At 40.6% G+C, this 27,848-nt stretch overlaps 1 protein-coding gene across 1 annotated transcript; it reads left to right on the forward strand.

The window, feature by feature from the left end:
- The first annotated feature begins 28 nt into the window (after nucleotides 1–28).
- Nucleotides 29–27,724, forward strand: ENTREP1 (endosomal transmembrane epsin interactor 1). The gene is made up of 11 exons (XM_063180120.1): nucleotides 29–292; nucleotides 2,737–2,793; nucleotides 11,657–11,767; nucleotides 13,185–13,313; nucleotides 14,056–14,163; nucleotides 14,279–14,394; nucleotides 18,503–18,632; nucleotides 19,176–19,248; nucleotides 23,746–23,895; nucleotides 25,629–25,912; nucleotides 27,014–27,724. Exons 1-11 carry the CDS (start codon nucleotides 29–31, stop codon nucleotides 27,221–27,223), a joined length of 1,632 nt encoding a protein of 543 aa, XP_063036190.1. The 3' UTR covers nucleotides 27,224–27,724.
- The last annotated feature ends 124 nt before the right edge of the window (nucleotides 27,725–27,848 follow it).

Below are 27,848 nucleotides of genomic sequence, written 5' to 3' on the forward strand. Positions count from 1 at the left end.
GCCGCCGCCAGCGCCCCCCGTGTCGCCCATGGTGCTGCCGGGGTCCTGCTGCCCTCTCCAGGGACTCGTCCCCCTGCCCCAGACAGGGCCCCTCCGCCCGGGCGCGCCGCGGCGCCGCCGCCTGTGCCGCCCGTGCCGCCCGTGCCCCCTGCTGTTGTTCCGCTCGCTGCTCGGGCTGGGGCTGCTGCAGACCGGCCTGGGCTGCGCCCTGGTGGCTCTGTGCTTCGGGGCGCTGTCGCTGAGCAGCGCCCCGCAGGTGAAGAATTCGTGTCCCCTCTGGGCCGGCTCCTCGGTAAGTGACGGCCGCGGGCCGGACACGCCATGCTGGGGTCTGGCCGTGCGTCCTCGGCACCTGCGGGGCTGGCTGTCCCGAGGGATGCGTGATCACGCTCCCCGCGACCGCTTGGAAACAGCCTCCGGGTAACGGGGTGACGGCTTTTTGCTGACAGCTTTGTAGGATGTTTGCAGGACCCCAACGGAGTTAGAAACGTCGAGACAAGCAAATAGGGGACTTATTTCCTGACGTGCATTTTTGAGAAAAAAAAAAAAAGTACTCGGTTATTTTGCACTATCGGACACAGGATTTTCAACAATTGTTGTTTGTGTAGATGTTGAATGTTTGTGCTTTGGGCCTTTGATCGTAGGCATAAGGTAGAGATAAATCAGCAATGTTCCTGGGGGAAAAATAGATGGACTTAGCACAGTTTTGGAAAGACTGCTGAAAGAAGTTTTTCCATCTCCTGTTGCGCCCTGCTTTAAACCACAGGTTTATAAATATGTAATATATGCAAGAGTTTATATTGCAGAAGCTAGGCAGCAGTAAGCAGAATATTAAGTGTAGCAGAGTCAGATTGATTAGTGCCAGTTTGGGCCCTCCAGCAGTCATGTACTGAGTTGGGACACTCAGCTCCTGCTGCCTGTGTGAACAGTATCAGCTTTTCCCTTGCTTTAAACATTTCAATTAAATTGCCATGTTGTTCACCACCTGTAAAAATGTGCTCAGTGCAGTTGTTTGGGGATCAAGTAGTTCCTGTTCATCTGTATAATGCAGTGTTTGTTCCTGAATGCACACAGTCCTTCCGGGGAGAGGGAAATCCAGACCATCCAAGTGACTTTGTTTGGTATCTCTCATGTGATCTTTCATCCTTTTTGTTTTGTTTTGTTTCTTTTTGTTTTCTGATTCTAACTCTGGGTTAAAAGTTTATGTAACCAATGGATATTCTTTGAATTCTGCACATAGAACCATGCTTGTGCTTTTAAAATGCTTTAAAATTGCTTGTGTAAGATAGAGGTATTCAGTATTTTTAATAATCAAGAAGGGTGTTGATTTTGTTTGGGGTTTTTAAAATTATGTTTCTGAAACAATAGTGCACTCAGAAAAGTTACCAAAATACTTTTTGCGTATAAAAATATGTGTGAAAATTTTAGTTCAGAAGCAACCTGGAAAAGCAGATGCCCTTAAAAGCTGACTGCTGTGTCTGGTTGGGTGCTTTTGGTTTGGTTTTCTTTTCATTATGGATGCTACATGCTGACTTGTGAGGGGCATGCTAGGAAAATTTTGAGAAGGACTTTCTTTTCTTATCTTGAACAGATGTAATGAAATAAATTTGCTGTCATTAAGGAAAAAAATTACGTCAGTATTGATGAGCTTTGTTATAAAATCATGTGTCAATTTTGCAGTCAGAGAATTCAAAAAATAGTTTGTTATGAAACTGCAGTTATGTATGTGGTTTTGCAACACCAGTGATGATATCAGTAGGTGTTTTGGCCAAGTCATATATGCGTGTTACGCTAGATTAAATTGATCATGTCAAGTGAATGAAGTTACTGAAGGGATTTATTAAAAATACTAGTGGATGACTTCCTGGTTGTTCCAGTCTTCCTGTTTCTTTTTGGGGTAGGAGCTTGGCTGGCTTAGTCACAATGTCCATCAAGTTAAAAGTATAGCTGCTGACTTAGGGGACATGCTGAGAAACTTACTTGCCTTTCTTTATAGGGTCGCTATTCTTGTGTGAGAGAGTATTCAGGTATGCTGTTTGTTTCAGTTCTAGAGCAATTCGTTATCATTTCTTAATTGTTTGGTCCTATAAGGTAAAGAAAGAGTCATAAGGTTCAGTTCTGTGATTTAGCAAGTTTGGTCTAAAAACTGCTGTTGCAGAAGAATGTGCTTTTATTTTAACTTCTTTCCTCGTGCTGATACTGGCATTCATCTGATTAAATAGCAAAACTTTTCAGGGAGGTAGTGCTGGTGCTCTTTATTGATTTTGGTAGGGTTCATGCTCTGGGTTTTAGCTCACCAGAATGGTCAGAGTCAGCAAAAGGGAAGAAGGAATTAGGCGGTTAATGAAGTGCTGAGATGGTGATGGAGGTAAGGGACGAAAAGGACAATTTTTAGATTTGCCTAGCCGTGTTGCAGAGAACAAATACTTAGTTGGCTGAAAGCAGTTATTTAAGGCAAATGTAGAGGTTGGAATTGCTGATATACTACTTGTCCCCATGCATGTTTTCTGGGAGGCAAAAGTAAGAAACTAGCATATTTAATTTGGTTGTTATTTCACAGAATGCTCTTAGGAGCAAAGAACTTCATCAGCATAGGTATTCTCTGCTTTAAAGTGCATCTTCGTATCTTCCCAGCATTGCTATAGTGTTCCAAAATACAGTAATAAAAACAGTGTAAATAGCATTTTGTAAACAGTTCTTTGCTTCTTGCTGATGCCATGTTTTTTTGTGTTGTAGGCAATCTTATGTGGAATCTTAGGATTAACAACATGGAAGAGGCCAATGCGGCTTTTGGTAAGTATGGATCAGACTTTGTAAGGAAATCATAAAAAAAAAAAAGAGCCTAATTTAATAGTTGTTGGTAAAAAAATAATCACCCCTTTTTCCTTTCAAAAAAATAGTGTTGAATCTTTCTTTTCAAATTGCAGAATCATAATTATTTAAAGAGAAGTCAAAGACCGTGCAAGGCCATATTCATTCCTGCATGGATGAAGTCCCCTGTAAGGGCAAAAGTGGACCATGTCTGGAAGAATTGTTAATGTTATTTAAAGCACACATTTTATGTTTTTTTATGTATAAGAAAATGCTGGCTTAGAATAAGTATTTTAGTTCTCCAAGATAGTGCAGTTTAAACTGAAATGAAGGAGATGGCTTTAAATCCTAGCTTAGTTGTAGTTTTTTAGTTTTTGACAATGGGTTTGAGAGCTAATTTAACATCTTACAGCAGGATCCTGTGCTAGTTTCATATACAGTTGACATTACATTGCTGTGAGAGTAGATTGCTATGCAGGGTGTGTAAGCTGTTTCCACATGTAAGTGAAATCTGAAGCTGTGTAGCTCTTAATGTCTCAGAGTTGGGATTTGAAAAGGAGCTGTGGAGTTGCTTTTGTTTGTGTGTGAGTTTAGGGAGTTTTTTCATTTGGTTGGTTGGTTTTGTTTTGTTTGCTTTTGTGTATTTGCTCAGAATTTTTTGCCTTACTGTCACTTCTGAAGACTTTTTTCGGGCCAAGGCAGTTGTTTAATTTTTCTGCAGCACTGTCTTCAGATCCACATGGGTATCAGTGAGGAGTACCATGGATTAGATGTGTGAGCTGTGGATAGAATCATAGAATCATAGATTCACCAAGGTTAGAAGAGAGATTTGAGATCAAGTCCAACTGTCAACCCAGCACTGCCCCAAATCCCTAAACTACATCACCCAATGCCAGATCCAGATGCCTCTTGAACATTTCCAGGGACGGTGACTCCGCCACCTCCCTGGCACATCCTATTCCAAAGCATGACCACCCTAACAGCAAAAAAGCTTTTCCTAGTCTCTAATCTGGCTCTCCCTTGTCTCAGCCTGAGGCCATTTCCTCTTGTCCTCTCATTGCAGGCACTGTAGCAGATTCAGGCCCCGACTCACCTCAGCCCCTTACAGGGAGCTGCAAAAAGCAGTGAAGTCCCCCCTGAGCCTCCTCTTCTTGAGACTACACAACCCCAGCTCCCTCAGCTGTCCCTCATGAGAGATGTTCGCCAGTCCTTTCAGGAGCCTCGTTGCCCTTGGCTGGACAGGCCCCAGCCCCTGCGTGTGGCTTTTAAAGTGAGGGGCCCAGAACTGAGCACAGCCTTGAGGTGAGGCCTCCCCAGTGCCCGGAGCCGGGGCTCGATCCCTGCCCTCGTCCCGCCGGCCGCGCTGTTCTGGGCACAGGCCAGGGTGGCACCGGCCTCCTTGGCCACTGGGCACACTCTGGCTCATGTTCAGCTAGCTGTCAACCAGCACCCCTAACATCCATTGTTATTTCTCAGTGTGCATTGGTTAACATGGGCAAATTTTTTAGGAGTTTTGTGGATATAGAGAGGAGCCCGCTGTTAGAGACTCCTAGTCTAGAAGGACCATATTTTCATCAAGATAAATGTACATGCTATCAGTCTCAAACTGCCTAAGGCTTGCGCAGTACTCCTGTGTTAATACTGCCTGTGTTCTGTGCTGTTTCTATAGCATGTTGTTGCTCTTTCACTCTTTAACATTCTCCTTTGTATAAACCTTATTTTCCTTTCCTAGTTTTACTTAAATAGAAAACACAAATTATTCTTGATCCCCTCTTTTATTTCAAGTGGTCTTTAGGATGGTCACATGCTGAAGGAGATTGCCCTGTAATATTATGCAGCAGGAAAGTTTTTGACGTGAAATTGATTGATAAAAGCTCTGAGCAGCCTGCCATGATTTCACAGCTGACCCTACTTTTGAGCAGGAGATAATGCAGGAGTCTTCCTCAGCTCTCTTACAGCCACAATTATTCTGTGACTGTGTGATTCTATGTAACTGTTTGGGATTTTTTTCTTATTTGTATGTGTATTCTATAGAGGTTTGATTTTTGATAGCCAGATTAGATCATCCTTGACACTGGGAAGCATTTCTGCTAAAAGAGCAGTGAAAGCCTGGAACAGGCTCGTAGAGATGTATTTGATACCCCAAGATGTCAGTATTCAAGAGGCATTTTGGACAATGCACTTAATACTGTGCTTTGATTTTTGGTGAGCCCTGAAGTGGTCAGGCAGTTGAACTAGATGATTGTTGTAGGTCCCTTCCAACTGAAATATTCTATTCTATGTGGGAAAATAAAAGTAAATAAACATTATACTCTTCTTGAGGGTAAGGAAATAATGCCTTAAACTAGCTACAGTCTTTCAAGGACAGATTGTTAGTTTCTGTGGGCATATTTATGCTGGCCTAAATACCTATTATGTCTACCCTCTACTAACTTGAATGTTTTCTCTAGGGAGTTAATGCACTATTAAACAAATTGTAAAAGCAAGCTTCCTAAATTTCTCAGCAATGAGATCATTACACAGTCATTGCTTAGAATTATGATGTTCATAAGCAAGACTAGAAAACTCATTCAGAACTAAAACATATCCATTTGTCATTTGTGACTGTCCACCTCTTACAACTCCTTATGTAAAGCCTTAGCACTCCCAGTGGTGGTTTCTCACTATCTGTATTCCGGTTTTTGTGAAGGGTCAGGCTGTTATCGCTGCCACTTCAATGCAAGGCCCTGATAAAGGAGAAAAGACCCAGACTGTAGGTTGTTTTTTCTGTGCTGGCAAGATTCTCATGCTGCTGATGCTTGAAGAAAGCACATGGCTGCAGTGCTGTGAGAAATGAGGCTGGGGATGGGCTGTGGTGTTTCAGCCACTTGTTTTTTTCCTTGGCGGGGAGAAAGGAAGGGAAGCATATTGGTTACAGATGTAGTGGACCTTCAGTAGCACCATCTGTGAAAAAACAGCCATGAAGAGGGATGGCTGTGATAAAACCTTTTAGTAAATAAAATGGAGAGCCATATTTGGATTTTGCCACCCACACTGTTTTACAGCTGTATTAACAATGTGAGATGATACTAGATAAATAATGTATCTCTGAGAGAGGGTACTGCAAGGCAAAATTAAGAAATTTATTTTCAAGGACATTTTTGCAAGGAAGGCCTAGCCTTGAGCAGTACAGCTGCTGAGGAGTCTGGTTTCAGTCCTTCCTTGATTTTAGGTGTTTGAGGAATTTCCATTCTGGTTATCAATATCAAATGTCAATCAGCTTTGGAAGTCAGCTTTTAATGCTTGTGCTTTGAAGCTGATTTTTCTTTGAGGTAATGCTGAGTTAACACTGGACTCAATGGTCTTGGAAATGTTAATGATCCTGTGTTTCTTCTTCTTTAGGACTGTCCAAATACATTAATGTGGAAAGGGAAACTCACCACCTACGCCTCCAAGTTACATGGGTATTGACTGTGAGCTGTTCTGGGCTCAATCTTCCTCAATGTCGCCTTCCTCCAGGCATAGAATCCAGTTTCTTTCTCTCTGCTCCTAAGCTGCTTCCTTTCACACAGCTTCAAATCTTAGTTTTACTGAAGGAACTTAAATTCTTTCAGAGAGTACATCAGTTCTCCATTGTTAGTTTGATTGTGTATGTTTTGAGTGCAGTTCATGTCTTTGACAGGTCATGCTAGCTGCTATATTGTCTGTCCTTACTTGTATGCCAGATTGGACTGATTTGAGTTTATATTGCATTCCCAGGAGTTGCCAGGAGCTGTTCATGCTTTGCTGAATGCAGAAGCCCTTAGGTAGTGAAGCATCCTTTCTTTTCAGTCATGCACAAATTAGTTACAGCCCTGGAGAGTGCTTTTTTAGGTGACTGTTTCTGGTTTTGGGGTTTTTTTCTCCGACTGAAACAAAGACTTCAAGTTCAGCATCTCTCTGGTGTCTGTTGGGTGCTTTGAGTTCTGCTGCTAAAGAGGAGACTTAGCTGTGATTGAATGAAAGGGAAAGGAGTGCCAGCATCCAACAAGACACTAGCCTGTTGTGCTGTGCAGTTTAACTGCTGCAGCTGCAAGTACTGGGGAGCAGATTGGTGCCTGCAAAATGCATGGGATCAAGAATGCAGGCTGGTTGGATGTGACTGGCTTTCAGCTACATCAAGTACTGCATGCTTAATGTTGTTTGCTAGCATGGCAGCTTTTGTGTTCATACATGCCGTTGTTTTCATGTAAGGCCTTGAGGGTTCGACAGAAAAAAAAAACTTGATAGATTTTCATAAATTTAATTAAAATTTAATGTATAGATCAAGATATTTCATTCAGGTAGCGTTCTTAAATTTTAGCTCTGGTAGTAACAGTGAACTGTGAACAGAAGCTCCCTAGCTTCCCTGACCCTGAAAACCAGTCTCTCCCTAGGCATGTGCTTTATAACAAGCAGTCATTTGACTTGTGAGAACTACTGTAGTAGTATCTTTTTTCCCTGTATTTTAGAAGTAAAATATTTCTGTATTAACCTCTTTGCTCACACTCTAGACTCCAGCATTAAGTCAATAAGTAGTAATTATGCAAAGGTTTTAAAGTCAGTATAAGATTTTCATAATCTGACTCTTTTAGGAGTCAGATTATGAAAAGCTATTAGAAGCTTATAGCCGTTTATATGCTGCAAAAGCTTTTCTCTTACACATGGGGTGTTTTAGTGCTGCATTTAAAATATGTGACTATTTTTATTAAATGAATTAGTTTGTCTTTTCATGTGAGGCTTTCCTTTGTTCAAAGTTGTATTGTGGGTTTCCATACAGTACAATGAATAGCTCTCACAACTGACAGAAATCTAATAAGGTCCTATGAGTTTTAATTATTGCTATTGCTGCTGTGCATGTGGGCAATTAATAAATGGATGTATTCTTTTCTACAGGATGTTTATAAAGAGTATACGTTGGCTGTAAACTGATATAAGAGTTGTTGAAGCAACTATTTTTTCTTTCATTTAAGTGCCTGCTTAAGTGCAGGGCATCAGTCCTGCACGTGCCTGTTTAAGTGAAAGCAGTTCCTCTCTGGCATTAGATACTTGCTTCAGTGGTAGCAGCAGCAGCAGGACAAAAAGGAGCTTCCCCATGCAGAATGAAAGATAGTGTCAGAGTTTTACTATGCAAATTTATTCTTCCTTGGAGACCTCAAAAGGCATGATGATGGACTTTTTTACCTGAAAAAAAGATAATACATGCAAGACTTTAGCGAATATGAATATCATACACTTCACTTTCATGTAGTTTAATTCATATGAAGGTTCCTCACAGCTTTCTGCAGTTGTTCACAGTCCATGTATATCTAATGCTCTGAAGATGAAGCTGTGAGCCAAACTGAGGCCATAGTTTGAGTAGTTTCCATTTTTATAACTGCAGTTAACACCAGTTACATCTATTTTAGTTTTTGAAATACCATGTTTGCCTTTTTCTATTTTTTTCTAAATTGAGAAGAACTTCTCTGGGTAGGAACTTCTGTTGCTGGGATAAAGTGTAACCCCTGTTTTTACTCGTAGGTGAGCAGTTATTTAAATTTGCATCTGCAGGAGAGTGTAAGTAACTAAATAAGCGGACAGACTACATGTTAGATGGGACAGTGAGTGACTGAATAAGGGCGCACAGAGGGTTGTGATCAGTGGTTAAAGCTGAGCCAGCCAAGGACCAGGGGTGAGCCTGAGGGGTAGAAAATGAGGGGCCAGTACCACTGAAGTGAGTGCTCTGCACAGTGGATCTGAGTGCACTGTCAGCACAGGTGATGCCAAACTGGAAGGAATGGCTGACACACTAAATATTGCCATTTGGAATGACCTGGACAGGCTGATGATTGCATTGAAAGGAATCTCTTGAAGTTCAGCAATGTGGAAAACAAAGTCCTGCCTACACAGGGAAATTACCTTATCACATAGGAGGGAACAGCATGGTGGAAAGCAGCTCTGCAAAGAAAAATCTGGGGATCCTAGTGGACAGCAAGCTGTCCATGAGACAGCAAAGTGGTCTTGTGGCAGAGAAGACTACTGGTGTCCTGGGCTGGATTAAGCAGAGACTTGCCAGCAGGTCAAGGGATGTGATCCTTCAAACACCTGGAGAGGTATGAAAGCTGTGGCTGTTCAGCCTGGAGAAGAGGAGGCTCAGTGGAAATCTCCATTAGTAGCTGATGGGAAGGAACAAAGAATAGTGAGCTGAAGCTTTCTCAGTAGTGCTCGCTGCCAGGACAAGAGGCTGTGAGCAGAACTGAGAAAATAGGAAACTCCATCTGAACATGGAAGACAACTTTTTTACTGTTGTGGTGGTTAAAAACTGGTGTAGGTTACATGTAGAGATAGTCAAAACTAACTGGGCATTATATTCAACAGCTTGGTGTAGGTCACAGAATCGTAGCATGTTCTCGGATGGAAGGGATCGTATGCTTCCAGGTCCCTTGTTGTGACACCTGCTTGAACAGGACATTAGATTTAAATGGTCTCAAGAGGTCCCTTCCAATCTCAGTTATTGTGTAAAAATGTTGACCAGTGATAGAGCGGAAAGAAAAAAGATTTTTTCTCTTGACAGTCAAGTACAACGTCTCGTCAATTGTCAAGATGTGTGGTAGAGAATTTTGTGGTTATGGCTCAGATCATGGTAGTATTTTAGATTGAATCTAGAGGAATTATCCTTGTCTTCTGATCATTTGGCAGGATTTTCTGGATATTGGATTATTCAGTCAGAAATACACTATATCTATAATAAAAAACAGATCAAGATTATATTTGCACGTGATAGAATTTATTAGAACATAAATGCAGAATGTATCATCCTTGTTTCGCATATTTATGATAGTGCTCTTTCTCTTTCTCTTTGTTCTTTGATTTCTGGCATTCCTTTAGTAAAATATTAATGATTTTGTTTGTTTTTCAAAATTTTGAGTTGGAAGTCTTGATTTTAACTGTAACTTTTTATATAGCTATAGATGGAATTGTTTCCATTGCAGCTTCTGTACCACAGGCGACAACTTAAATGTGAGTTTGCTAGCTTGTTTTTTTTAATCTTTCTTTACTTTGGCCACGTAACTTCTTTTCTCCATTTGTCATCAGCTGAAAAAGGACAAACACACCTCTTGTTTTTCTTAATGTAATTCAATGAGAGTTGTGCTATAAGTATACTTTATGTTGAAACAGCTTCTGTTTCACTTACAATACTGGCTATTTCCTAATTATTGGTGCCCTGTGTTGAACCCAGTTGAAAAGTTTGCTTTATATGAAATACCTGTGTGTACCAATTTTTTTTCTCAAGGTAGTTTTTTGTTAGAAGAGTAACTAAGTTAATTTAGGTAAAAGCATAAGGAATGGGTTTCATTCATTTACATGCTGAGCATGGTGTAATTTTTAAAAACATTAGATTTTGTGTTTGTATGGAAAAAAAAGACACACAGTCCTTTCTAGAACGAAACCCCTCTTATCTGTGGTTTTGTGATTAGTAAAAAGCTAGGACAAAATTCTCTTCCTCTTAATAATTTAGAAATTATTTTGTTTGTAATGTGTCTAACACAAAGTAGTCCCAGTTCTCTCCAGAGATTCACTAACAGCTACATCAATTATTGGGGTTTTTGGGGTTAAAATGTACCTTACAGGATAATGTTATTATCAAACTAGTAATGACTAGTAATGTTGTAATTAAAAATTTAGCTTGCTTGCATAGTAATGCTCTTTGGCTCATGTCCATTCATCGGGGATTATTTCCCCGAACCTCAAAAAATGGGAACATAATTTGTGCAACAGCTGTTACCTCTATCTGCTTCAGATTTGAGGTACCTAACCATGGTACATGAGATGAATTTATTTGGAAGGCCATGATGTTTGCATGTTTAGGAAGTTCTTGTTACTGGATCTTCTGTAAGTCTGGAGCAGGACTGAACTCATGTCCCTCATAGTGTCCTTCTCTTCCTCTGTATTTTGTGATGTCCTACTTTTTTAACTTGGACCATTTTGCTACAAAGAAACCTGAGTGAGCGGATTGTTATTAAGAAGGATGCTTTAGGACCTTAAGAATATGATACTTGCTTTGTGGGATTGAATGCTTAAAGAGGAATCTTACCTTTATTTGCCTCTAAAGTAGTAGTCTTACCCAGCACTTTTTCTTGAAGTACAGGATATTTTTGCCTGTATGAATGGGGACAGGGATGGTTCTTTTGTATGTCCAAAATCCATATCCAAAGTCATGTAAGCGTAGATTGTAAGGTGAAAGCAACACATCATTTTGTCCACTGTTTCTGCTTGTCCTTTTTTCATGTATTTATTGCTCTTGCCATTGCTCAATTTCTGGTGTTTTATAAATCTGGAAGTATTATCTGATTTCCTAATATTCTGGTTTTAGTAGCCAGGAGGAAATAAAATCATGCAGCTCAAGTCTCTAAAGTGTTTCCATATTTATTGTACTGGAACAAACATTTTTCATATATTTGTGCTGCAGAATAATTCTGGAAGTGTGTGGAGTGAATGTTGTCTTAAGATGTTTCTTCCTCTTCAGGTTTCTTTACTGTTCTGAATGTGTTGAGAGTTAAACTTGGTGGGAGAGTGTGACACACATTGGAAGCTGGGCAACTTGCAGATCATACTTTGCACTCCAACAAATTTCTGGTACTATTATTAAAGTAGTTTTCAATAGTTGCATAACTAGTCCAGAATAAGGAGAGAGAAGACAAAGAATTTTGGGAATAGGTTAAGACACCTTGGGGCACTGAAGTCATGGGCAGTTTTGAAAAAGCAGTGTCATTCCCAGCTTCAGCTTGTGAATGGGATTTGCTCTGTAATAGGTTCCTTGAGTTGGGTTTCTGTGCCCACTGCAGTTAACTTTGTTTTGGTGTTCCAGGTTAACCTGTTTGTTCTGCTGTCTATGATCAGTTTTATGCTGAATGTGACTGGATTAATACTAGGATGTCAAGGCATTCAGTTTGTGTCTGGGCTACCCCGGTGTGATTTGGTAAGCACACATACTGATTTACATGGATTTCTTCTCGCTATGGATATTAACTTGCTGTGCTGAGATCACAAAATTTCTTGATGTAGAGTTGCAAGTAATTAAAGAACTAGCACAAGAGATTTTTGTAGTAATGTAAAAAATATAAACCATTGCAAAAAGCCTGTGTGTGGGTAATGGTGAGCTACCAACAAAATGTTCAGTTCATTATAATGTGTGGGTGGGATTATTCTTCCTGTTTTGCCTCACCTGGGAAGGACCATTCTGTGATATCTTACAGCAGAAGCTGTGAGAAAAAAAATAAGGTGGATTAAGTCATAGTAGCTTTTCAGAACACTTCCGCTTGAGGAAGATGCAGTCTGTACAAAGCAGGACAAAATGCAGATTTTTTGCAAGTGGTTGTCATGAGAAATAGAAGAATCACTATTGATGAACTGGAAACTGTGGAATAATTGAAATTGAGGATACAGTACAGAGTCACTTATTGATGAAGATGATTGTGTGTAAAAGCTTGAAGGACTTTGTGGGCTAATGGAACAGATCTTTGAATATATATTTTCATTCATTTATTCTTTCGGGAAAGCTATTGTTGGTTCCTTGACATGCCAGTAGATGTATTGTGGTGAGAGTCCAAGATTATAAACTTATGGGAATATAGATTAATCCAGTATCACTGTACCAAAGCCATAATAAGAATTAATGATGGTATTCCAGGTGAAGTGGTCAAATATTGCAGGAATTTCTGAGTTGTCTGTAGTTGGAAATACAGGGTAGAGCAAAAAGACATTCCTGAAATCGTCAATTATTTTGTAGAGTGGCTTCTGTAGGTGGAAGAGTGTCAACATTGTGACTCCAGAGTTTGAAAGCTAAAACCTCAATTATTTTTACATATGGAAGCCTTGAATTTCTACTTTGAAAACTAAGATGATAAGATTAATTTGAAAGTGAAAGTTACAAAAACCTGTGGTGTACAAATATGGCTATTAATGATTTGAGTGCATTGAAATTAGAGTTGATGGTTTCAGTCCATCCATAGAAATGCAAGATATGTTCTTGAACCATAGAAAATGTGTACAGTTCATATAGAGTGGTTTGCACAACAGTCAGAGAAATAATTTCTAGGCAGTTATGCATTGGAAAAAGCATAAGTAGTAAAATAGCTTAGCAATCAGTGCAGCTTTGATTACAATAAGTTGTATTTAAGTGTGTTAACACATTACCCACAATGCTTTCTCTCAAATAAGAAGTGTATAGTACAGCTTTATAATGCAGGAGTCATTGGCATACCAAACTGTTCAATTGATCCTGTATTTTCAGTCTGCTTTGTGGTCATGGGCTTAGTTTAAGACAATAGGTTCTATATTATGCAGGTAAAAATATTGCATAAAACAATTAAAAAGTAGAGTTTTGTTTTTTAAAGATGGATATGGATGAAAACAAGTCTTGTTTTTGCTGTGAAGAACGTCATCCTACTACCTGCACAGAAGCAAAGGCTGTACTGAAGCTATACCATGTGAAGTCATGCAGTGCTGCTCACCTTGTTCTCAAGGTACCCTGCACACCCATCAATGGGTGCAGTGCACTGCTTTTATAATGTCCATGTGTATGTAGCAGTGCAGAGCTGAAGTGTTTACTGGGAAAAACTGTTATTTTTCTGGTCAGTCAGAAACTCTTCATGGTACTGTAACATGATGGGAGGGTTTCATGTCTGGGTTTTGACCAGTGCATTGCTGAGCCAATAAGCAGTTCTTGCCTGTTTTTTGTCTTTAGTTCCACCAAAACTGCTGTCAAATCCAGACAAGATAACAGGGGTAAATGAGATCTAAATTTTAGCTAATGATTTGATGCTTTTGTTAGTCTTTTGCACTTCTCAGCCTTTTGTGGCTTACAAACTGCTAAAATAAAACTCCCAACCAATACCATTTTCAAATATCAGAAGGCTTTGACATGTCTTTAATGTTGATCATCCTGAATCTGTATTTCCCACAGAGAAGATATGAGGAAGGTTATAATTCTTGTATGAGTAGATGGATAAATCTCATCTGAGCTGTATTAAACCCTTCTGGAGCTCTCTGTCAGGACAATAAATAGTGTAAAACAAGTTTTTGCAAATTACTCCAGTCTTGAAGATTGTGCTGAAGACTTCATCCCATACATTTTTTAGAAGTAATTGCCATTATCATCCCTGTGTTTTCTCTATTTGTTTTAGTTTTGTATTATTATTTATTATTTTTACATTTACAAATACCATGGTTTAATTTTTTAATTTCAATATTCTTCATGTTCTTCAGAAGGTTCTCTTAGCTCTTAGTGCCCTGAATGCTCTCACCGCCACAGTTTGCTTCGCCGCGGCTGCCCTGCATTACGTACTGACACTGGCATCAAGAAGGTCCTGCACAGTAAGTGAGCACCAGGCATTGCCTGCCATCGAGAGTGGTACAAACAATATTAACAGATTACACTGTTCAATATTTATAGCCCAGAAGGGTTTTAACACAAGTTTTGTTTGAATAGGATGAATGTGAGATTGAAGGTGAAGATCGCAATTTGGATCCTGATGACTTTGTCCCCCCTGTCCCACCTCCCTCCTATTTTGCAACTTTTAATTCTTGTACTCCACAAAGTCACAGGTAAAACTGTACACTCCCTTTCTTTTAGTGTCTTTTGAAACACTGCCTAATCTTTTTTTTTTTATGATTGTTTCCTCTGTGAAAAAGGTTTGTGATTTTAGGGGGATTAAAAAAAAAAAAAGAAGAAAAAACCTATTAGTTTGGAAAAAGCATAAATACAGTGTGGATAAGGGGGTAAGATTTTGTGGTTTTGAGATTAGATTCTCTACAGACTATTTCTGGGTGAGAGAAATACTCCTGCTTGGCACAGCTGAAGACTTACACGATGCTGTCAGGTGCAGTGAGGACAGCAGTGGGAAGCCAGACACAACCATTTGGCAAGCCAGAGACCCTGAATGGTGTTCCCCCTATGACCTGAGTCATTTTCCTTCTCCCTCTTGAGTTCTTAGGGCTGACTGAAGGGCGTGCTTTGACTGCACTTCTTGGAAAAGTAATCCCTTACCTTGCAGGTTATTTGCTCTTAAAAGTAACTTGCAGGTTGGCTTTACTAGTTTATGACTCAGGTGGGGCTGTTGGAATCCTGGATGCTGAGAATTTTAAACTTTCTGTGCTTATAGGCACAGACCCACAAGAGAACACTGCGTTTGACTCGAGGCTGTGAAGACTTCCAAAATTCATTGATAGTGCTGAGATAATGGGTGTGTAGTTGGTTAGAAGTGTGTAATATCACAGGGTAGAAAACTTAAGAGTTTGGGATTTTAGAATATAGAAATAAATATGAAGTGAGATGGAGGTTTTAGGGTGGAGACAGGTTGTTATTCTTTACCTTCTTCTTCCTTCTTCTTCATGGGTCTGTAATTGTGATGTTTTGTAATTGGGCAGAAAAGTCCACGTTGTGGACCTTTGGGATCAGTCTTTGGGATCAGTCATTAGGTTAAAAGGGAAAATAATCTAGGTGTCATTAATTGGATAGTTTAGTCTTAAAAGACCTTGTATCAAGAGATTGTTAGCCATTTTGTGCCTTCTAATGAAAAGCTGCCAAACTCATGGTTGTGAGACTGTTGAGTTTATTATTTTACTGATAAATAATAAACACATGAGTCAGAACATGAACTACTATCTCAAGTGCCTTCAGGGCTGCATTGTTTTGTTCTGAACATACAATATTTATACATAAAGTATTATGGTGTTCAAGCAGACTCTATGACTCTTGTTCAAAATTCCTCCTTTTTGCAGTGAGCAGGAGTGTTTAGTTTATTTCACTGTTTCGTCAGAAATAGTACGCATGACTTTCAAGACTATATGTTCCTGGCAGAAGTAATTACAGATTTTGGGATTGCCTAGAAAATTATAACATGGCACAACAGTAGGATTTAGAATGAACAGGTTGTCTGAAACACCAGAGGCTGGATTTGAATTCAAAAGACTACTGAAATCCTCTATTTATGTCTTGGTTCAAGCAGCTTATGACAACAGAGTGGAATGTATAATGATCTCTTTGTAAGAATAATTATTTATGCTTTAAAATGGACCAGTTGTTCTTTGTCTAGCATGTCATTATGGATGGTTATCTCTTACCCAGCAGCAGGATATATATATATATATTTTTTTTTTTTTTTGGTACAGGAGGGTCTGCTGAACAGTATTTAAGGCTTCTGTGGTCTAAAATTGAGTAGCTACCTTGCCTGTGACTGTGTTAAAACTGGTTGATAGTAATGCTGAAGTAATGATAGTAATTACAGGCTGATAATAATGCTGATGATGACATCCTTCTGAAGTCAGGCTACTTGTTTTAGGGTGTTCTGGGTAGTTACACAGGAGTGCAGAAGTTAAAGCAGCAGACTGGCTTTATTTCTGTTTATGGAGGATGAGTAATTATGACTCAGCCCAGGCTGAATCCTACAGGAGTGGCTGAGATGGGATGTGGCCATTTATTTCTCAGTCAGCCTTCTCACACTTCTTCCTCCCAGATTGTACCCTGAGCTCCTTTTAGGTCCTGTGTCCTGGCTTTCTGTACTGAGCTCCCTGGTCCCTGCATCCCAAACCTTTGTGTGCAAGGGAGGTGTGACAGGAACCACATCCAGGGAGGTGAGCACAAATCTGCAAGCTCCGAGACAGATACATCCCCTGAAAAGGGAAATACTACAGTCATCAAAATTTGTGCCAAAGACATGTTTGGAATGGGCAGGCCTTCTCTGCCACTCTTTAAATTGAAACATCAGGAGTCCAAATATCAAACACTATTTGTTTGCTCACCTGTTCATGGGAAACTTTTGCATTTGTTGTATTTATTAGCAAAAAAACCCCTAGCCCTTCAAGTGTCTGGTCAATTCCTACCTCTTGTTATTTCATACATTAAAAAATAGCAATTACATTATTTTTCAGGGTTGGCACAAAACAAACAGTGAGAGCTGAGTTTACAGATGAAAAATAAAATGTGAAGTTTAGCAGGAGTTGGCCTTTGATCCTTGTGGGTCCCTTCCAGCTCAGGATATTCTGTGGTTCTATGAAAGCGTCACGAGAAGTGTAAATTAAGGGAAGTGATAATGCATGTTGGGCAGCAAGGCCTAGAAATCTACCTCAGTTCAGTTTAAAGTATTGTTTGTGTACTTCCTGGAAATTGCAATTAAGGGACTCCAGGGAGTGCTTTTCCAGTTGCATATTATGTAATAAGTTTTACCATAACTGTTGGACATAGCATTAATTTTCAAGGTATGACTGAGCTGGGTAGGCCAGATCAGGCGTGTTTAAAAACAAAACTAAGATTCGAAATGTATATAATTTTGTGGCTTACATTGAATGAAAATTCAGCATCAACATACTAGGAAAATGTGAGGAAGTAATGTTGATGGAGGATCCGTCTCCAGAATTATTCTGAAGCCTTTTGGAATAGATTAAGTAGATTGTAGTTAAAAACTATTTTAGCATATTTTGTTTTCCCCAGTTTAAAGACTAAAAAAGACAGTGGCCAGCTGTAATAATATCTGCTTTCCTTTCCTCAGATTTCTCTGTGCATTACCTCCATTGCCTTCACAGGAGCCTTTCATAAGCGGGCTTCCAGCTTCTCATTTTGAAAGTTTTATTCTTTTCCTGTCTGTGCAAGTGGTCTTCCATAGGCATTTCTGTCATTCTGCCCTTTCCTCTGAGCTTGCAAGAAAAAAATTTTCACAATCATCTTTGTTCCCTCCAGCCAGTGTCCAGAGAAGCCCTAAATTCTGTGAGGAAGGACTTGCTTTGTAGAGAGTAGCATCCACTAGTGATGGTGAATGAAACCTGACCAAAATTCAGAGAACAAAATACGGGTTTTTGTGTGTTTCTTGAGGTTCCTGCTCAGCACCAAATCAGCAAATAAAATTAAAAAAAAAAAGAGGCAGAGAAGAGCTGGGGTGTTTTGGGTCACAGACTTCTCTGAGGATTGTGTTGGGAAGGTTTTCATGCCAGCTCTGTTGTTGACCTCCACATTGTTACAGTGTTCCTGGGGCAATGTAAATGTATGCTTATCAAAATTAAGGTTTCTCTAGGCACTATTCTATTTTCTTCCTTCTCAGAGCTGCCTCCTAAGAGAAAGATGTTGCAGTAGAAGGTCTTTGGGATTTCTGGTGTGGTAAAGTTTTCAGAGAGCTCTTTGGAAACTGAGGAGTAAGGTTAGCCATGAGGTGCATTTGCCTCATACAAGCCTTTGGAATTGGTCAACCATAATATTGTTGCCTTTCACAAAAACAGCCTTTAGTTTGGATTTGGCTTTTTCTATGCAGCTGTGTCTGAGCATAAAGCACCAGGTCAGAAGTATCTTGAATTTAGGTTACAAATAAGAACTCAGTGGTTCACAAAACTCAGAGATAGGCTGTCACATTTTGATTGACAACCTGTACTTTATTTTTTTGTCACAAAACTGAATCTATGAAGTAAAACTGGAATGGGTTCCTAGGCCCAAAGATGTTTGAACTCTGGGGAACACACTGGAGAGGCACGTCCTGAGGAGCTAAACTGAGAATTACTCCTGCCATCTTCTGAGACAAGGTCTTGCAGATCTTGGCAAGTCCAGTATCTGTGATGTGCATCCCAAAATCTCATCTGGCACAGAAAGCCAGTGGGGTTTGGTAACAGGTGATTTTTTCTGCAGCTGGAAAGCCATACTAACAGATTTGATCTGTGTTATTTATTGCAGCACACCTGTCTCTGATGTGATTTCACTGCACTATATTTATGTAACACGAATCAGAGGGGTTGAAGTGTACTGCCCTCTGGACCCACCTCCACCCTACGAAACTGTGTGCAGCTTAAAAAGCTCTGAGCAGGTATGAGCCACAGGAGTTTAATGTCTGATTTGGTTTTTCCACTCCAAGGGAGAGGTTGCACTCAAGCATGGTATATGTACATCAGGAGGATACATTTGATTATGAATGTAAATTTCACCAAAGATTTTAATTAGTCACTTATCTGTGGAACTGTAAAGTTTTCTCCAGTTGGGAAACAACCCAGGCATAGGGAGAAGGAGGAGAAAGCAATGTGGAGCACACCTGTTGCTGGTTATTTAAAAAGACCTCCTTGCTTTAGTTTGCTTACTCCTCCCATGAGGGACTAGGTTAAGGTTTTTGCATCACTGGCCATCCTTTTTCACTGGTGTTTTCAAAAGACAGGCACTTTTCACCAGAAAATACTGGGTAGGATAAAATTCACTGTGCACTGGCCTTGATTTTGCCATGGGATTGAAGTCATATCACACAGTCTCTCTGTAGTTAAGAACAGGTATTCCATTTCTAAGGTGGATGCTGCAGTTCTTAGAAATGCCAGAGAAAGGTGGTGACTTGTGATTTTTCAACTTTTGTATTCTGTTCCAGGGAGGTGCACTTCAAATAAATGGTGTGGAAGAGGTTGATTCAGGGGAAGTAAGTGACAGGCAGTCCACTCAAGGTAAAAAGTAATTTTAATGTTTGTTCTAGAATGTTCCCTCCAACACATACAACTTAATGCAGCAGCAACAGCATTAGTTCTTTGACAGACAGCCATCGTACTCCAAACCAGAAATACAGAATCATGATTGTTTTGGGGTGGGAGCAAGGATTAATATTTAAAATGTTTAAAAGCACAGCAAGTTGTTTTCATGCAAGATACAGAAAGAAGGATATGTTTCCTTTTTAGTAACCTAAAAGTTATTTTTTGACACTATATCCATATGTTTTAAGAAATTATGTCCACCTCTGGTGCTTCTCTTTGTTGAGTGTATGTGATGGGGCCTGTTAACATTTTGTTGCTGGTAAAAATAGGATAAGGATTGAGTATTGCAGTGCTGTGTGGAGCTAAACTGGGAATTACTCCATTATCCAGCCTGAACTGGAAGAATTACTAAATAATTTCTGCATCCTGGTACAGGAGATAGCTAACCTTCTGTAAGAGACAACATCAGGTTTGCTCTGCACTGTTTTAGAAAACCATGCCTACAGCTCAAAGATTTTTTTAGCCTAATGTTTGTTGCAATGTAGGCTTGTGGCTGAACAGTATTAACTTCCAGCTTTTCCAGTACAGCCCATGAAATATGTTCCAGTTTTCATTAGGACTTGGCCATTGTGGCAAGATTGTCTCATTTGCGATATCCACACAACAGAGTGGTACACACAACAACTGGGGCAGGGGGCAAGCCCCAAATCTTTTATTTGATTGTGGCCTGTCTTCTGCCAACCTACTTACTAAACTGTAAAAAAAGCTTGGGTTTGAAGTGCATCAGTTGGAATTGTTCCAGTTATGTGGAGTCAGGGGAAAAAAAGAGTTTGTGTAAAGTCATACTTTAGCCAAATATCAGCTCTGTCAAAATCCCCTTAAACTCTGACCGTCTGCCTGAAACCTCTGAAAACAAGCACTTGGGTGCTTATGGTGTTTTGCCAGCTGTGATAATCAGAATGAAGCCTTTTGCTACAGCTCCTCTGGATTTCTTGCTCAAGGCTTTCTTACTGGTAAAACTCCTGTTGCTTTCTCTGAGCTCCTGTGCACAAACAAAAAGAGGTTATCAAATACAAGGATACACGTTAAAAAGTTATGGGGACTGGAAACTGGAAAAAAAAAAACATAGAAAATGCACTTGCAGGGAAGGACAGTCAGGAAAGTATTTTGTCTTGTTTTGTCTTGTTTTGTTTTGTTTTGTTTTGAAAAAAGGCTCTGATATCACATTGTTTGAGGCATTTGTGTTTAAAAATTTCCTTTGGAAGAATCAGACCTACCTGAGCACATATGGCAAAGGGTACCCTCCTCTCTATGATCCTAACTGGTTTGTCCAGTATTTTTAAATAAAAATATCTGTAAATAAACATTTAATTAACAGCCTGCCTGTTAAATTCTGATAAAAACAGAAAGTAAGCCTCTTAAGAAAGAAAATTAACCCTGCTGCTTCTTCTAGATGCCAGGGCTTCCTAGAGTTTAGGAAAAAAGAAATACTCGAAGCTGTATCTCTTCCTTTATTTAAATTTGGAGAGGTGTACTACATCTGACTGGAATGGAGTTAATTTCCCTCATAGGAGCCTATGGTGCTGGTTTGGATTTGTGACCTGGGGGGAGTGTTCCAGCGTTGTCACTGTTCAGGGACTGGCTGGGATCAGTCAGTGGTGAGTGACTGCTTTTGCATCACTTGTTTTCCCTTGAATTTCTTGGGTTATTACACTCCCACCTCACTCCAGCTGTCCTTATCTCAGCTCATGAGTTCTGCCACTTCTGTCCTTCAGTTCTTCTCCCCATATCACTGGGGAAGAGGGAGAGTGACTGCAAGGGACTGAGTGCCTGCTGGGGTTAAAACACTGCAGGAGGGAAATACAAGGGGGGGGCTCGTGTTGGAATTGTGGCAGAGGCAGTCTGTGGGCGGTCTCAGCTGATGCAGTGTAGCAGTCCATAAATAAAACTTGATCTTTCAGTTTATACTGGCAGGCTGCCATGCCAGAGCATTTGTGTATGATGCTGTGATTCCTTTGGCATCATCAGGGCTGATAACTGAGCATAGCTCCTAGTGGAAGTTAGAGCTGTGGACTACTCTGCCAGCAGAGTGAGGGGAATCCTGACTGCTGTCTGCAGGAGGAGCTCTAAAGATTCTCTGTGCCAGCTAAAACTGTTTTACTGACTTCATAATCACTCCTGTGAAGCAGAAAAGGATTTCCCCTGCTGACTGCAGTAGGCAGGCAATGCAGCATTTTGCTGGTGCTGTAGCTGCTCTGTATCATCACAAACTAGGTGTACGCATTTCCAGTTCACACCACCATAAGACAGTTATCTTTCTGAAACATTAATATTATTAAGGATTATCTTAAGATCACAAAATCTGTTGATTAATCTGCTTAAAATTTTTAAAAAATACCAAACAACCTCTCTAAAGTAACAGCAGCATTTCATCTCCAGGGCTTACTGCTAACACAGCTCCACTGGTGTTGAAAAGTTTAGATTGGTGATGGACTCTTTAATCCTGCATGACTCTTGGTCTGCCATATTTTGTTGCTGGGCCTCACCTTCTGATTTTCTAGGCTGGTACTTGTTTTATATAGGTTGTGTCACTCTTTCTTCTCTTTAGAGATTCTAATTTGCATTTGTGTAGACGATAAGGTGCTGTCCTCAACAAGTACAATCATCAAAACCTAAATTTTCTTGATGCTCCTGCCACTGCATACCTGTTAAGAGTGACACTACAGATTTTTGCTGTGTTCCGAATAAAAGCCTATTTACATGAATTTGGTTTTGTACTGGGTTTGCATGACCAAGTTTTGGTAGTGGCAAGGAAGCTGCTGGAAGGTTTGAAGCTTCTTCTATGCCTGGCAGAGCTCCAAAGATGGACCTGCTGCTGGAGAAGGCTGGACCAGTTAGAAATCATGGTAACACCTCTGTGACAGCATGTTTAAGAAGGGAAAATAAGTTACTTTGCAGATGTATTGGTGGTCAGAGAAGAGTGAAGTGAGAATATGTGAGATAAACAGTCCTGCAAATGCCAGGGCCAGTGGAGAAAAGGAGGGGCAGGAGGTGCTCCAAGTGCTGGAGCAGAGATTCCCCTGCAGCCCATGGTGCAGCCCATGGAGAGGCAGCTGTACCTCTGCAGCCATGGAGGTTCACAGGGATGCAGAGATCCACCTGCAGGTCATGGAGAACCCCCACTGGAGCTGGTGTGTGCAAGAAGGCTGTGAACCCATGGGAGGCCTGTGCTGGAACAGGCTCCTGGTAGGGACCTGCACACCACTGGAGAAAGGAGCCCATGCTGGAGCAGGTTTCTGGGTAGGACTTGTGACCCTTTGGGGGACCCACGCTGGAACAGGACTGACCCCATGGAAGAGTGACCACACTGCAGCATTTTATGTAGAAGTGTTGCCTGTGGAATGGACTGAAGCTGGAGAAGTTCCTGGAGAACTGTCTCCAGTGGGAGGGACCCCACGCTGCAGCAGAGGAAGGACCCCTCTCCCTGAACAGCAGCAGAAACATGCCATGAACTGACCATAACCCACATTCCCTGTGCTGTTGCAGGGCAGAAGCCCAGGGGAGGGACGGGAAAGGTGATTTTAAGATCTGTTTTACTTCTCATTATTCTGCTCATTTTTGAGTAAAATCAGCCAATATCCATGAGCTGAATCTGTTTTGCCCATGATAGTAATTGATGAATGATCTCTCCCTGTCCTTATTTCAAGTCATGAGCCTTTTTCTCCCCTGTCCAGTTGCAGAGGGGTGTGGCTGTGATGGGTACGTGGCATCCAATTAAGGGCAGCCAACTACAAATTTTTGAACTCCTGAATGATCAATAAAATTGTTTTTTGTAATATGCCAGGTGCCACTAGATGGAGGTACAGAACCAAGCTTAGTGAGAAATATACACAGCTGCATCCTGTCCTGTTCATTAAATTGCAGCACATAGTTTCACTCCTAGGAAAAAGAGTGGGAAGGATATCGCATATCACAAGAATGCAGGAAAGTATAAGTAAAGATTTTAATTTCTTTTTAAGGGCTGATCACTGATTTACAAGATCCCTAATTGCAAAAGGTGACCAATCTCTCTGTGTGATGTCGTATCTTGGTACAACTGCCTGTAAGCAGGAGGATTTGGGGCTCTGTGATACTTAGTTTTTTTGCCAATAAAGCTGGAGTTCCCTTCTCTCTGATCAGGTAGTTTAAGGTGATTTTTGTACTAGGGTGTACTAGACTGTAGTCTATTGGTACTCCAGTTGCATAAGGCTGAACAGGTTTTTGCAAACATTTTAACAATGTTTAGACCAATGTTACTGTTCAGTAAGTGTGGGTCTGTGCACGCATACATGCTCCTCTAGACCTCTGTGACCTCTGTCATTACAGATTTGCAGATTTCCCTATTACAGATGGGGGGAAAAAATCAGTCTCTAATAATGGCTTCTACAGATTAGCTTTATTTTGACTACTGCTTTTCTGTTTCCCATTATTCAGCTGAAGAAATTCAGGAGCCTTCCAGCAGAGTGAGCCTTTCCCCTTCAAATGCAGGCTGTGTGCCTGCTGGAAGGAACAGAAGAGCCTCCGATCCCTTGTGGAAATGTTCTAAAAGTGACCCTGGGCTCCTGCACTGCCAGCTGCCTCAAGGTGACTCTGTTTTCTCTGCCAGTGATTGTGTAATGGTTCTTTGAAAGAACTTTTCAGAAGTTCGGTACATCAAACCTCGTACCTGCAGAAATCAGCTGCTGTTTCCCAACAGAGCACCTACATAACAGTACTCTGTGCTTTGCCAAACCTTCTCCACCTAACTCCTTATCTTGCCACTCTTCAGGTTTTCATATCTAGGAGCAGGGTCTGTAGCAAGGTCTGGGTATGAGGGAGGGGTAGTGGAAAATGAGGAGAGAGAAAACACAGGATTCCTCGGTGCACTGACATCTAAAGTCTTACGAGTGCAGTTGTCAGTGTAAGCAATAAACCATAACTGGCTTGGGGATTTGGTATTAGCCTATACATTTGCTCCCCTTTTATCAAGCCTCATATTTTCAAAAAAAAAAAAACCCTCAGAAACTCAACACAACCCATGGTGGAGAGTTGATGAAATTGCTTTGGTGTCAGTGATCTAATTCTGCTGCTGTGGGAAAACTGCTAATCTGACTACACAGTCTGTGATACTGCTGACAATCTTGAAAAACGCACCTGTCAGGGGTCTTGCAGTTTTTACGAGAGGATATTGGAATCTCAACAGGAGCTGCTGATACATACCAGCACTCAAAATGTAAGGGCCAATGGGGCATGTTAGTAACAGCCATTTATTTTGGATATTGGGAGCATGCCTGCCTGGATTACACTTGCTGTTTTTGTGGAATGTTTTCATGGCTCTGCTGTATCATGTGCTTTTTCTTGTCCTCCTATCAACTTCCACCACAGCAGCCCAGAGAATCTGCTGCTGAAGCAGTAGTTACATGACACAGAACCTATTCATAGCTGTGAAAGCGGAGTGCTTCCACTGTACAGAGACCCCATGTCAGGAGCATTTGGAAGCTTTAGGCTTGGTGTTCCTGAAGTTAGGTCTGAGTTAGTCACCAGTGCTACAGAATAGGAACTCACTGCAACAGAGGAATTTGCTTTGAGGTAGTGCTCTTCTTGCTAGGAAGTTTTGTGTCTCCTCCTAATATCTTTTGGTCTGAAGCTGACATTAAAGAGCTTCTTGAATAATCTGTAGGTGTGGTTTTGGGGTTTTTTTTTTTGTTTTTTATTCCTTTTAATGGGGTCAAAATTTCGTAACTTGTTTATACCAAAGGCAGTGAATTTTTCACCAAAGGCAGCAAAATTGATTCTGTATTGCCCTTTGTTTAGTCCTTGCAAGGTAATTTTGAAGTTAAGTTGTTTCAGTTTTTCTCACTGAATTTCTACTTTGTAGTATTACTAGCTTCCAGCTTGGCAGGTAGTGATTTTCAGGTACAATTTGTCCTCATGACTGCTAATAACTAAAAGTTATAAAGAGTTTAGGAGACATCATAAAATCATTATACCTTTATGTTTACATTAACACTCAACAGGCATTTCAGGTCTCTTCAGATGCCAAACAAGAGAAAGGAACCAAATGTACACAAAATGACAAAGAACTTTTCAAAGGGGAAGAGTCCCTCCAGACGCTGACATGTAATATGCACTCAGTCATAGTTACGTATGACTGTTTTACAGGCATTTTGTGTAAATCTGATAGAGTGAGCCTTCCAAGCCACCCTGACCATGCCAGACTGTCAAGCTGTACAAGGTTAAAAAGGTTAAACCATGTACTGCATCCTCATTGAATAAAGAGGGGAATCTCTGGGAATACTGTGAACTATGCGGATTGTTTACTTGTTTTTTGTCTTCAGGGACAGTGGTCAGCTGTGAAACTGCAACACTCAATGATGTAAATCCACTGAACGCTGTCACCTTGCGGAAGAGCTCAGGAGCCAGAGCTTCGAGGGGAAGACCCCAGTCTCTGATAGATTATAACTCTTACATGGACACTAAACGGCGTGTGGCGTGGATCCTTGAGCAGTCCTGCAGCATGAGCCCAGACATACGTGACTTGGTGGAAAATATCAAGTCTGTTTTAAAATCAGATGAGAAACATATGGCAGAAGCTGTGACCAGTGCCACGTTCCTTGAGCAGGTAGTTTTATTACTTGTACTGATCAGATGTTGCCCCTGGTTCAGAAGTATAAGTTTCCATTTGCCAGTCTGTGTGTCAGAGTTCTTGAACCAAACTGGCTTCCTTCAGCACTTCAGTTCCATGTAGGGAGTGTGTGAGAGGCTGTGACATTTTCTGCTCCATCACCTAGAAGCCAGAGTATGTGTGTATTTAAAAAATGAGTCAGTCTTCTATTGAGGAATCATGAACTGTAAATAACATAACAGCATTTTATACAGAGTGTGGCAGAAGAGAGGGAGAAGATGTTATAAATAAGCATTTGCTATTGCAAACAGAAGGAATGGAGGATGACAAGGAAATTTTTATGTCAACCCACTAGAAGTAACTTTTTTGTGATTGGCTCTCAGGATAAAAATAAGACCTAGTACTAAAGAAAGAAAAGCAGAAAATAGAAAATTTGTGCTTACATTAATGGAGTGAATATCCAGAAGTTTCAGACACTGCAGACTTCATCAAAACAATTGTTTTGGTAACTTACATTCCATTTGGGTAGATTCATGCACAGCACAAGTGATTTGCTATGACAGCTGGTTTTGGTTTGTGTTCTCATGCAAAACGCATCAGTGTCATTTAGGCTCTGCAGATAAAGTGGGATTTCCCACTGCAGCCTTCAGGCAGCAAAAGCCTTGGCAAATATGACAGAAACAAGAGGGAAGAAGGCTCCTTAGAATTTAATTTATCACACAGGCCTGAAGGTTATTACAGTTCAGTGGCTTCTGCAAGGAGGTGACATTTAGGTTCCTTCTATAACAATATGAGACATGCCATAGGTTGGAGTGAGAGAATTCCTGTGCACCTTTAGTTTCCCCTCAACTAAACCAACCTAACAAAAACCTCACAAACAACAACAAAATTAAAAATCACCCCACTCCTTTTCCCTAGTAGGACTCCTTTTCCCATGCCTCCTTGGCAAATGCTAGGGGTTTTATAGCTTTTTAAATTATTCTTTAAACACAACAGACAACACTACAATTAGCTTCTTCCTAGTTGGGTAAAAAACTATTCTAATCGAACAAGAACCAGAAAACAAAACTGATTTAAACTTCTCTCTTATTTTTAAAGGCGATGACAACACCTGCCCAGCAAGCCACATCATTGAGAGTCCATGTGTTGCCTTCTAGATTGCACCCTGGATTGCTGTACCTGGAGAGCTGTGGTGACCTGAGTACTTTCACCACAGAGGGAGAACAGCTAGCAGAGAGGAGAATCCAAAGAGCAGAACACGAACGGCCTCACAGTGTTATTGGTGTTGTCAGAGAAACTGTGCTTTGAGCTGGCTTTTTAGTTATTCCTCAGCAGAACACTTCTGTCAGACATACACATACTGCAGAGGAAAATCATCTCTGGCAAGTGGGTGGATGGGTTTGTCAATAATCACCTTCTTTTGTAATACTCTTATGCACAGACTCCAAAGGGGGAAGATCATTCTACAAAGAGCAATGAGGAGATTGAAAGCTGACCTTTACTGGGCTCTCAGCTGCAGCTCATCTGTTTGTGATACATTGGTGCCCTGCATCTCTGTGAAGTTTGGCAGCGTGTAGTTGTGGGGTATGCATCATCCTTGTGGAAGGAGCTGTCAAAAGCAGTATTGAAGAACTTCATAAGTTTTTGGCACTTTGGTTTAAATTAAAATCTCCTGTCATAAAATGGAGACATTCAGATATGAACTAAGTTAGTAGAAAATGTTGAACAGAATTCTAAAATGATTCTTTATAAAGAAAGGCCGTTGATGTGCAAACTGTAATAAAAATAAAATCTGTCTTGAAAAAGTGCTCTTTTCGCTCAGTGAACTTCTGTCTTAATGGCAGAACATTATTTTTGTCTTAATGATGGAACAACATCCAAACCCAAAAGCACAGGTGTTTTGCAACAGGTGATGATGGCTTGTTCCTGTCCT

Source organism: Melospiza melodia, chromosome Z (genome assembly GCF_035770615.1).
Source record: "Melospiza melodia melodia isolate bMelMel2 chromosome Z, bMelMel2.pri, whole genome shotgun sequence".
Classification (NCBI taxonomy): Eukaryota; Metazoa; Chordata; class Aves; order Passeriformes; family Passerellidae; genus Melospiza; species Melospiza melodia.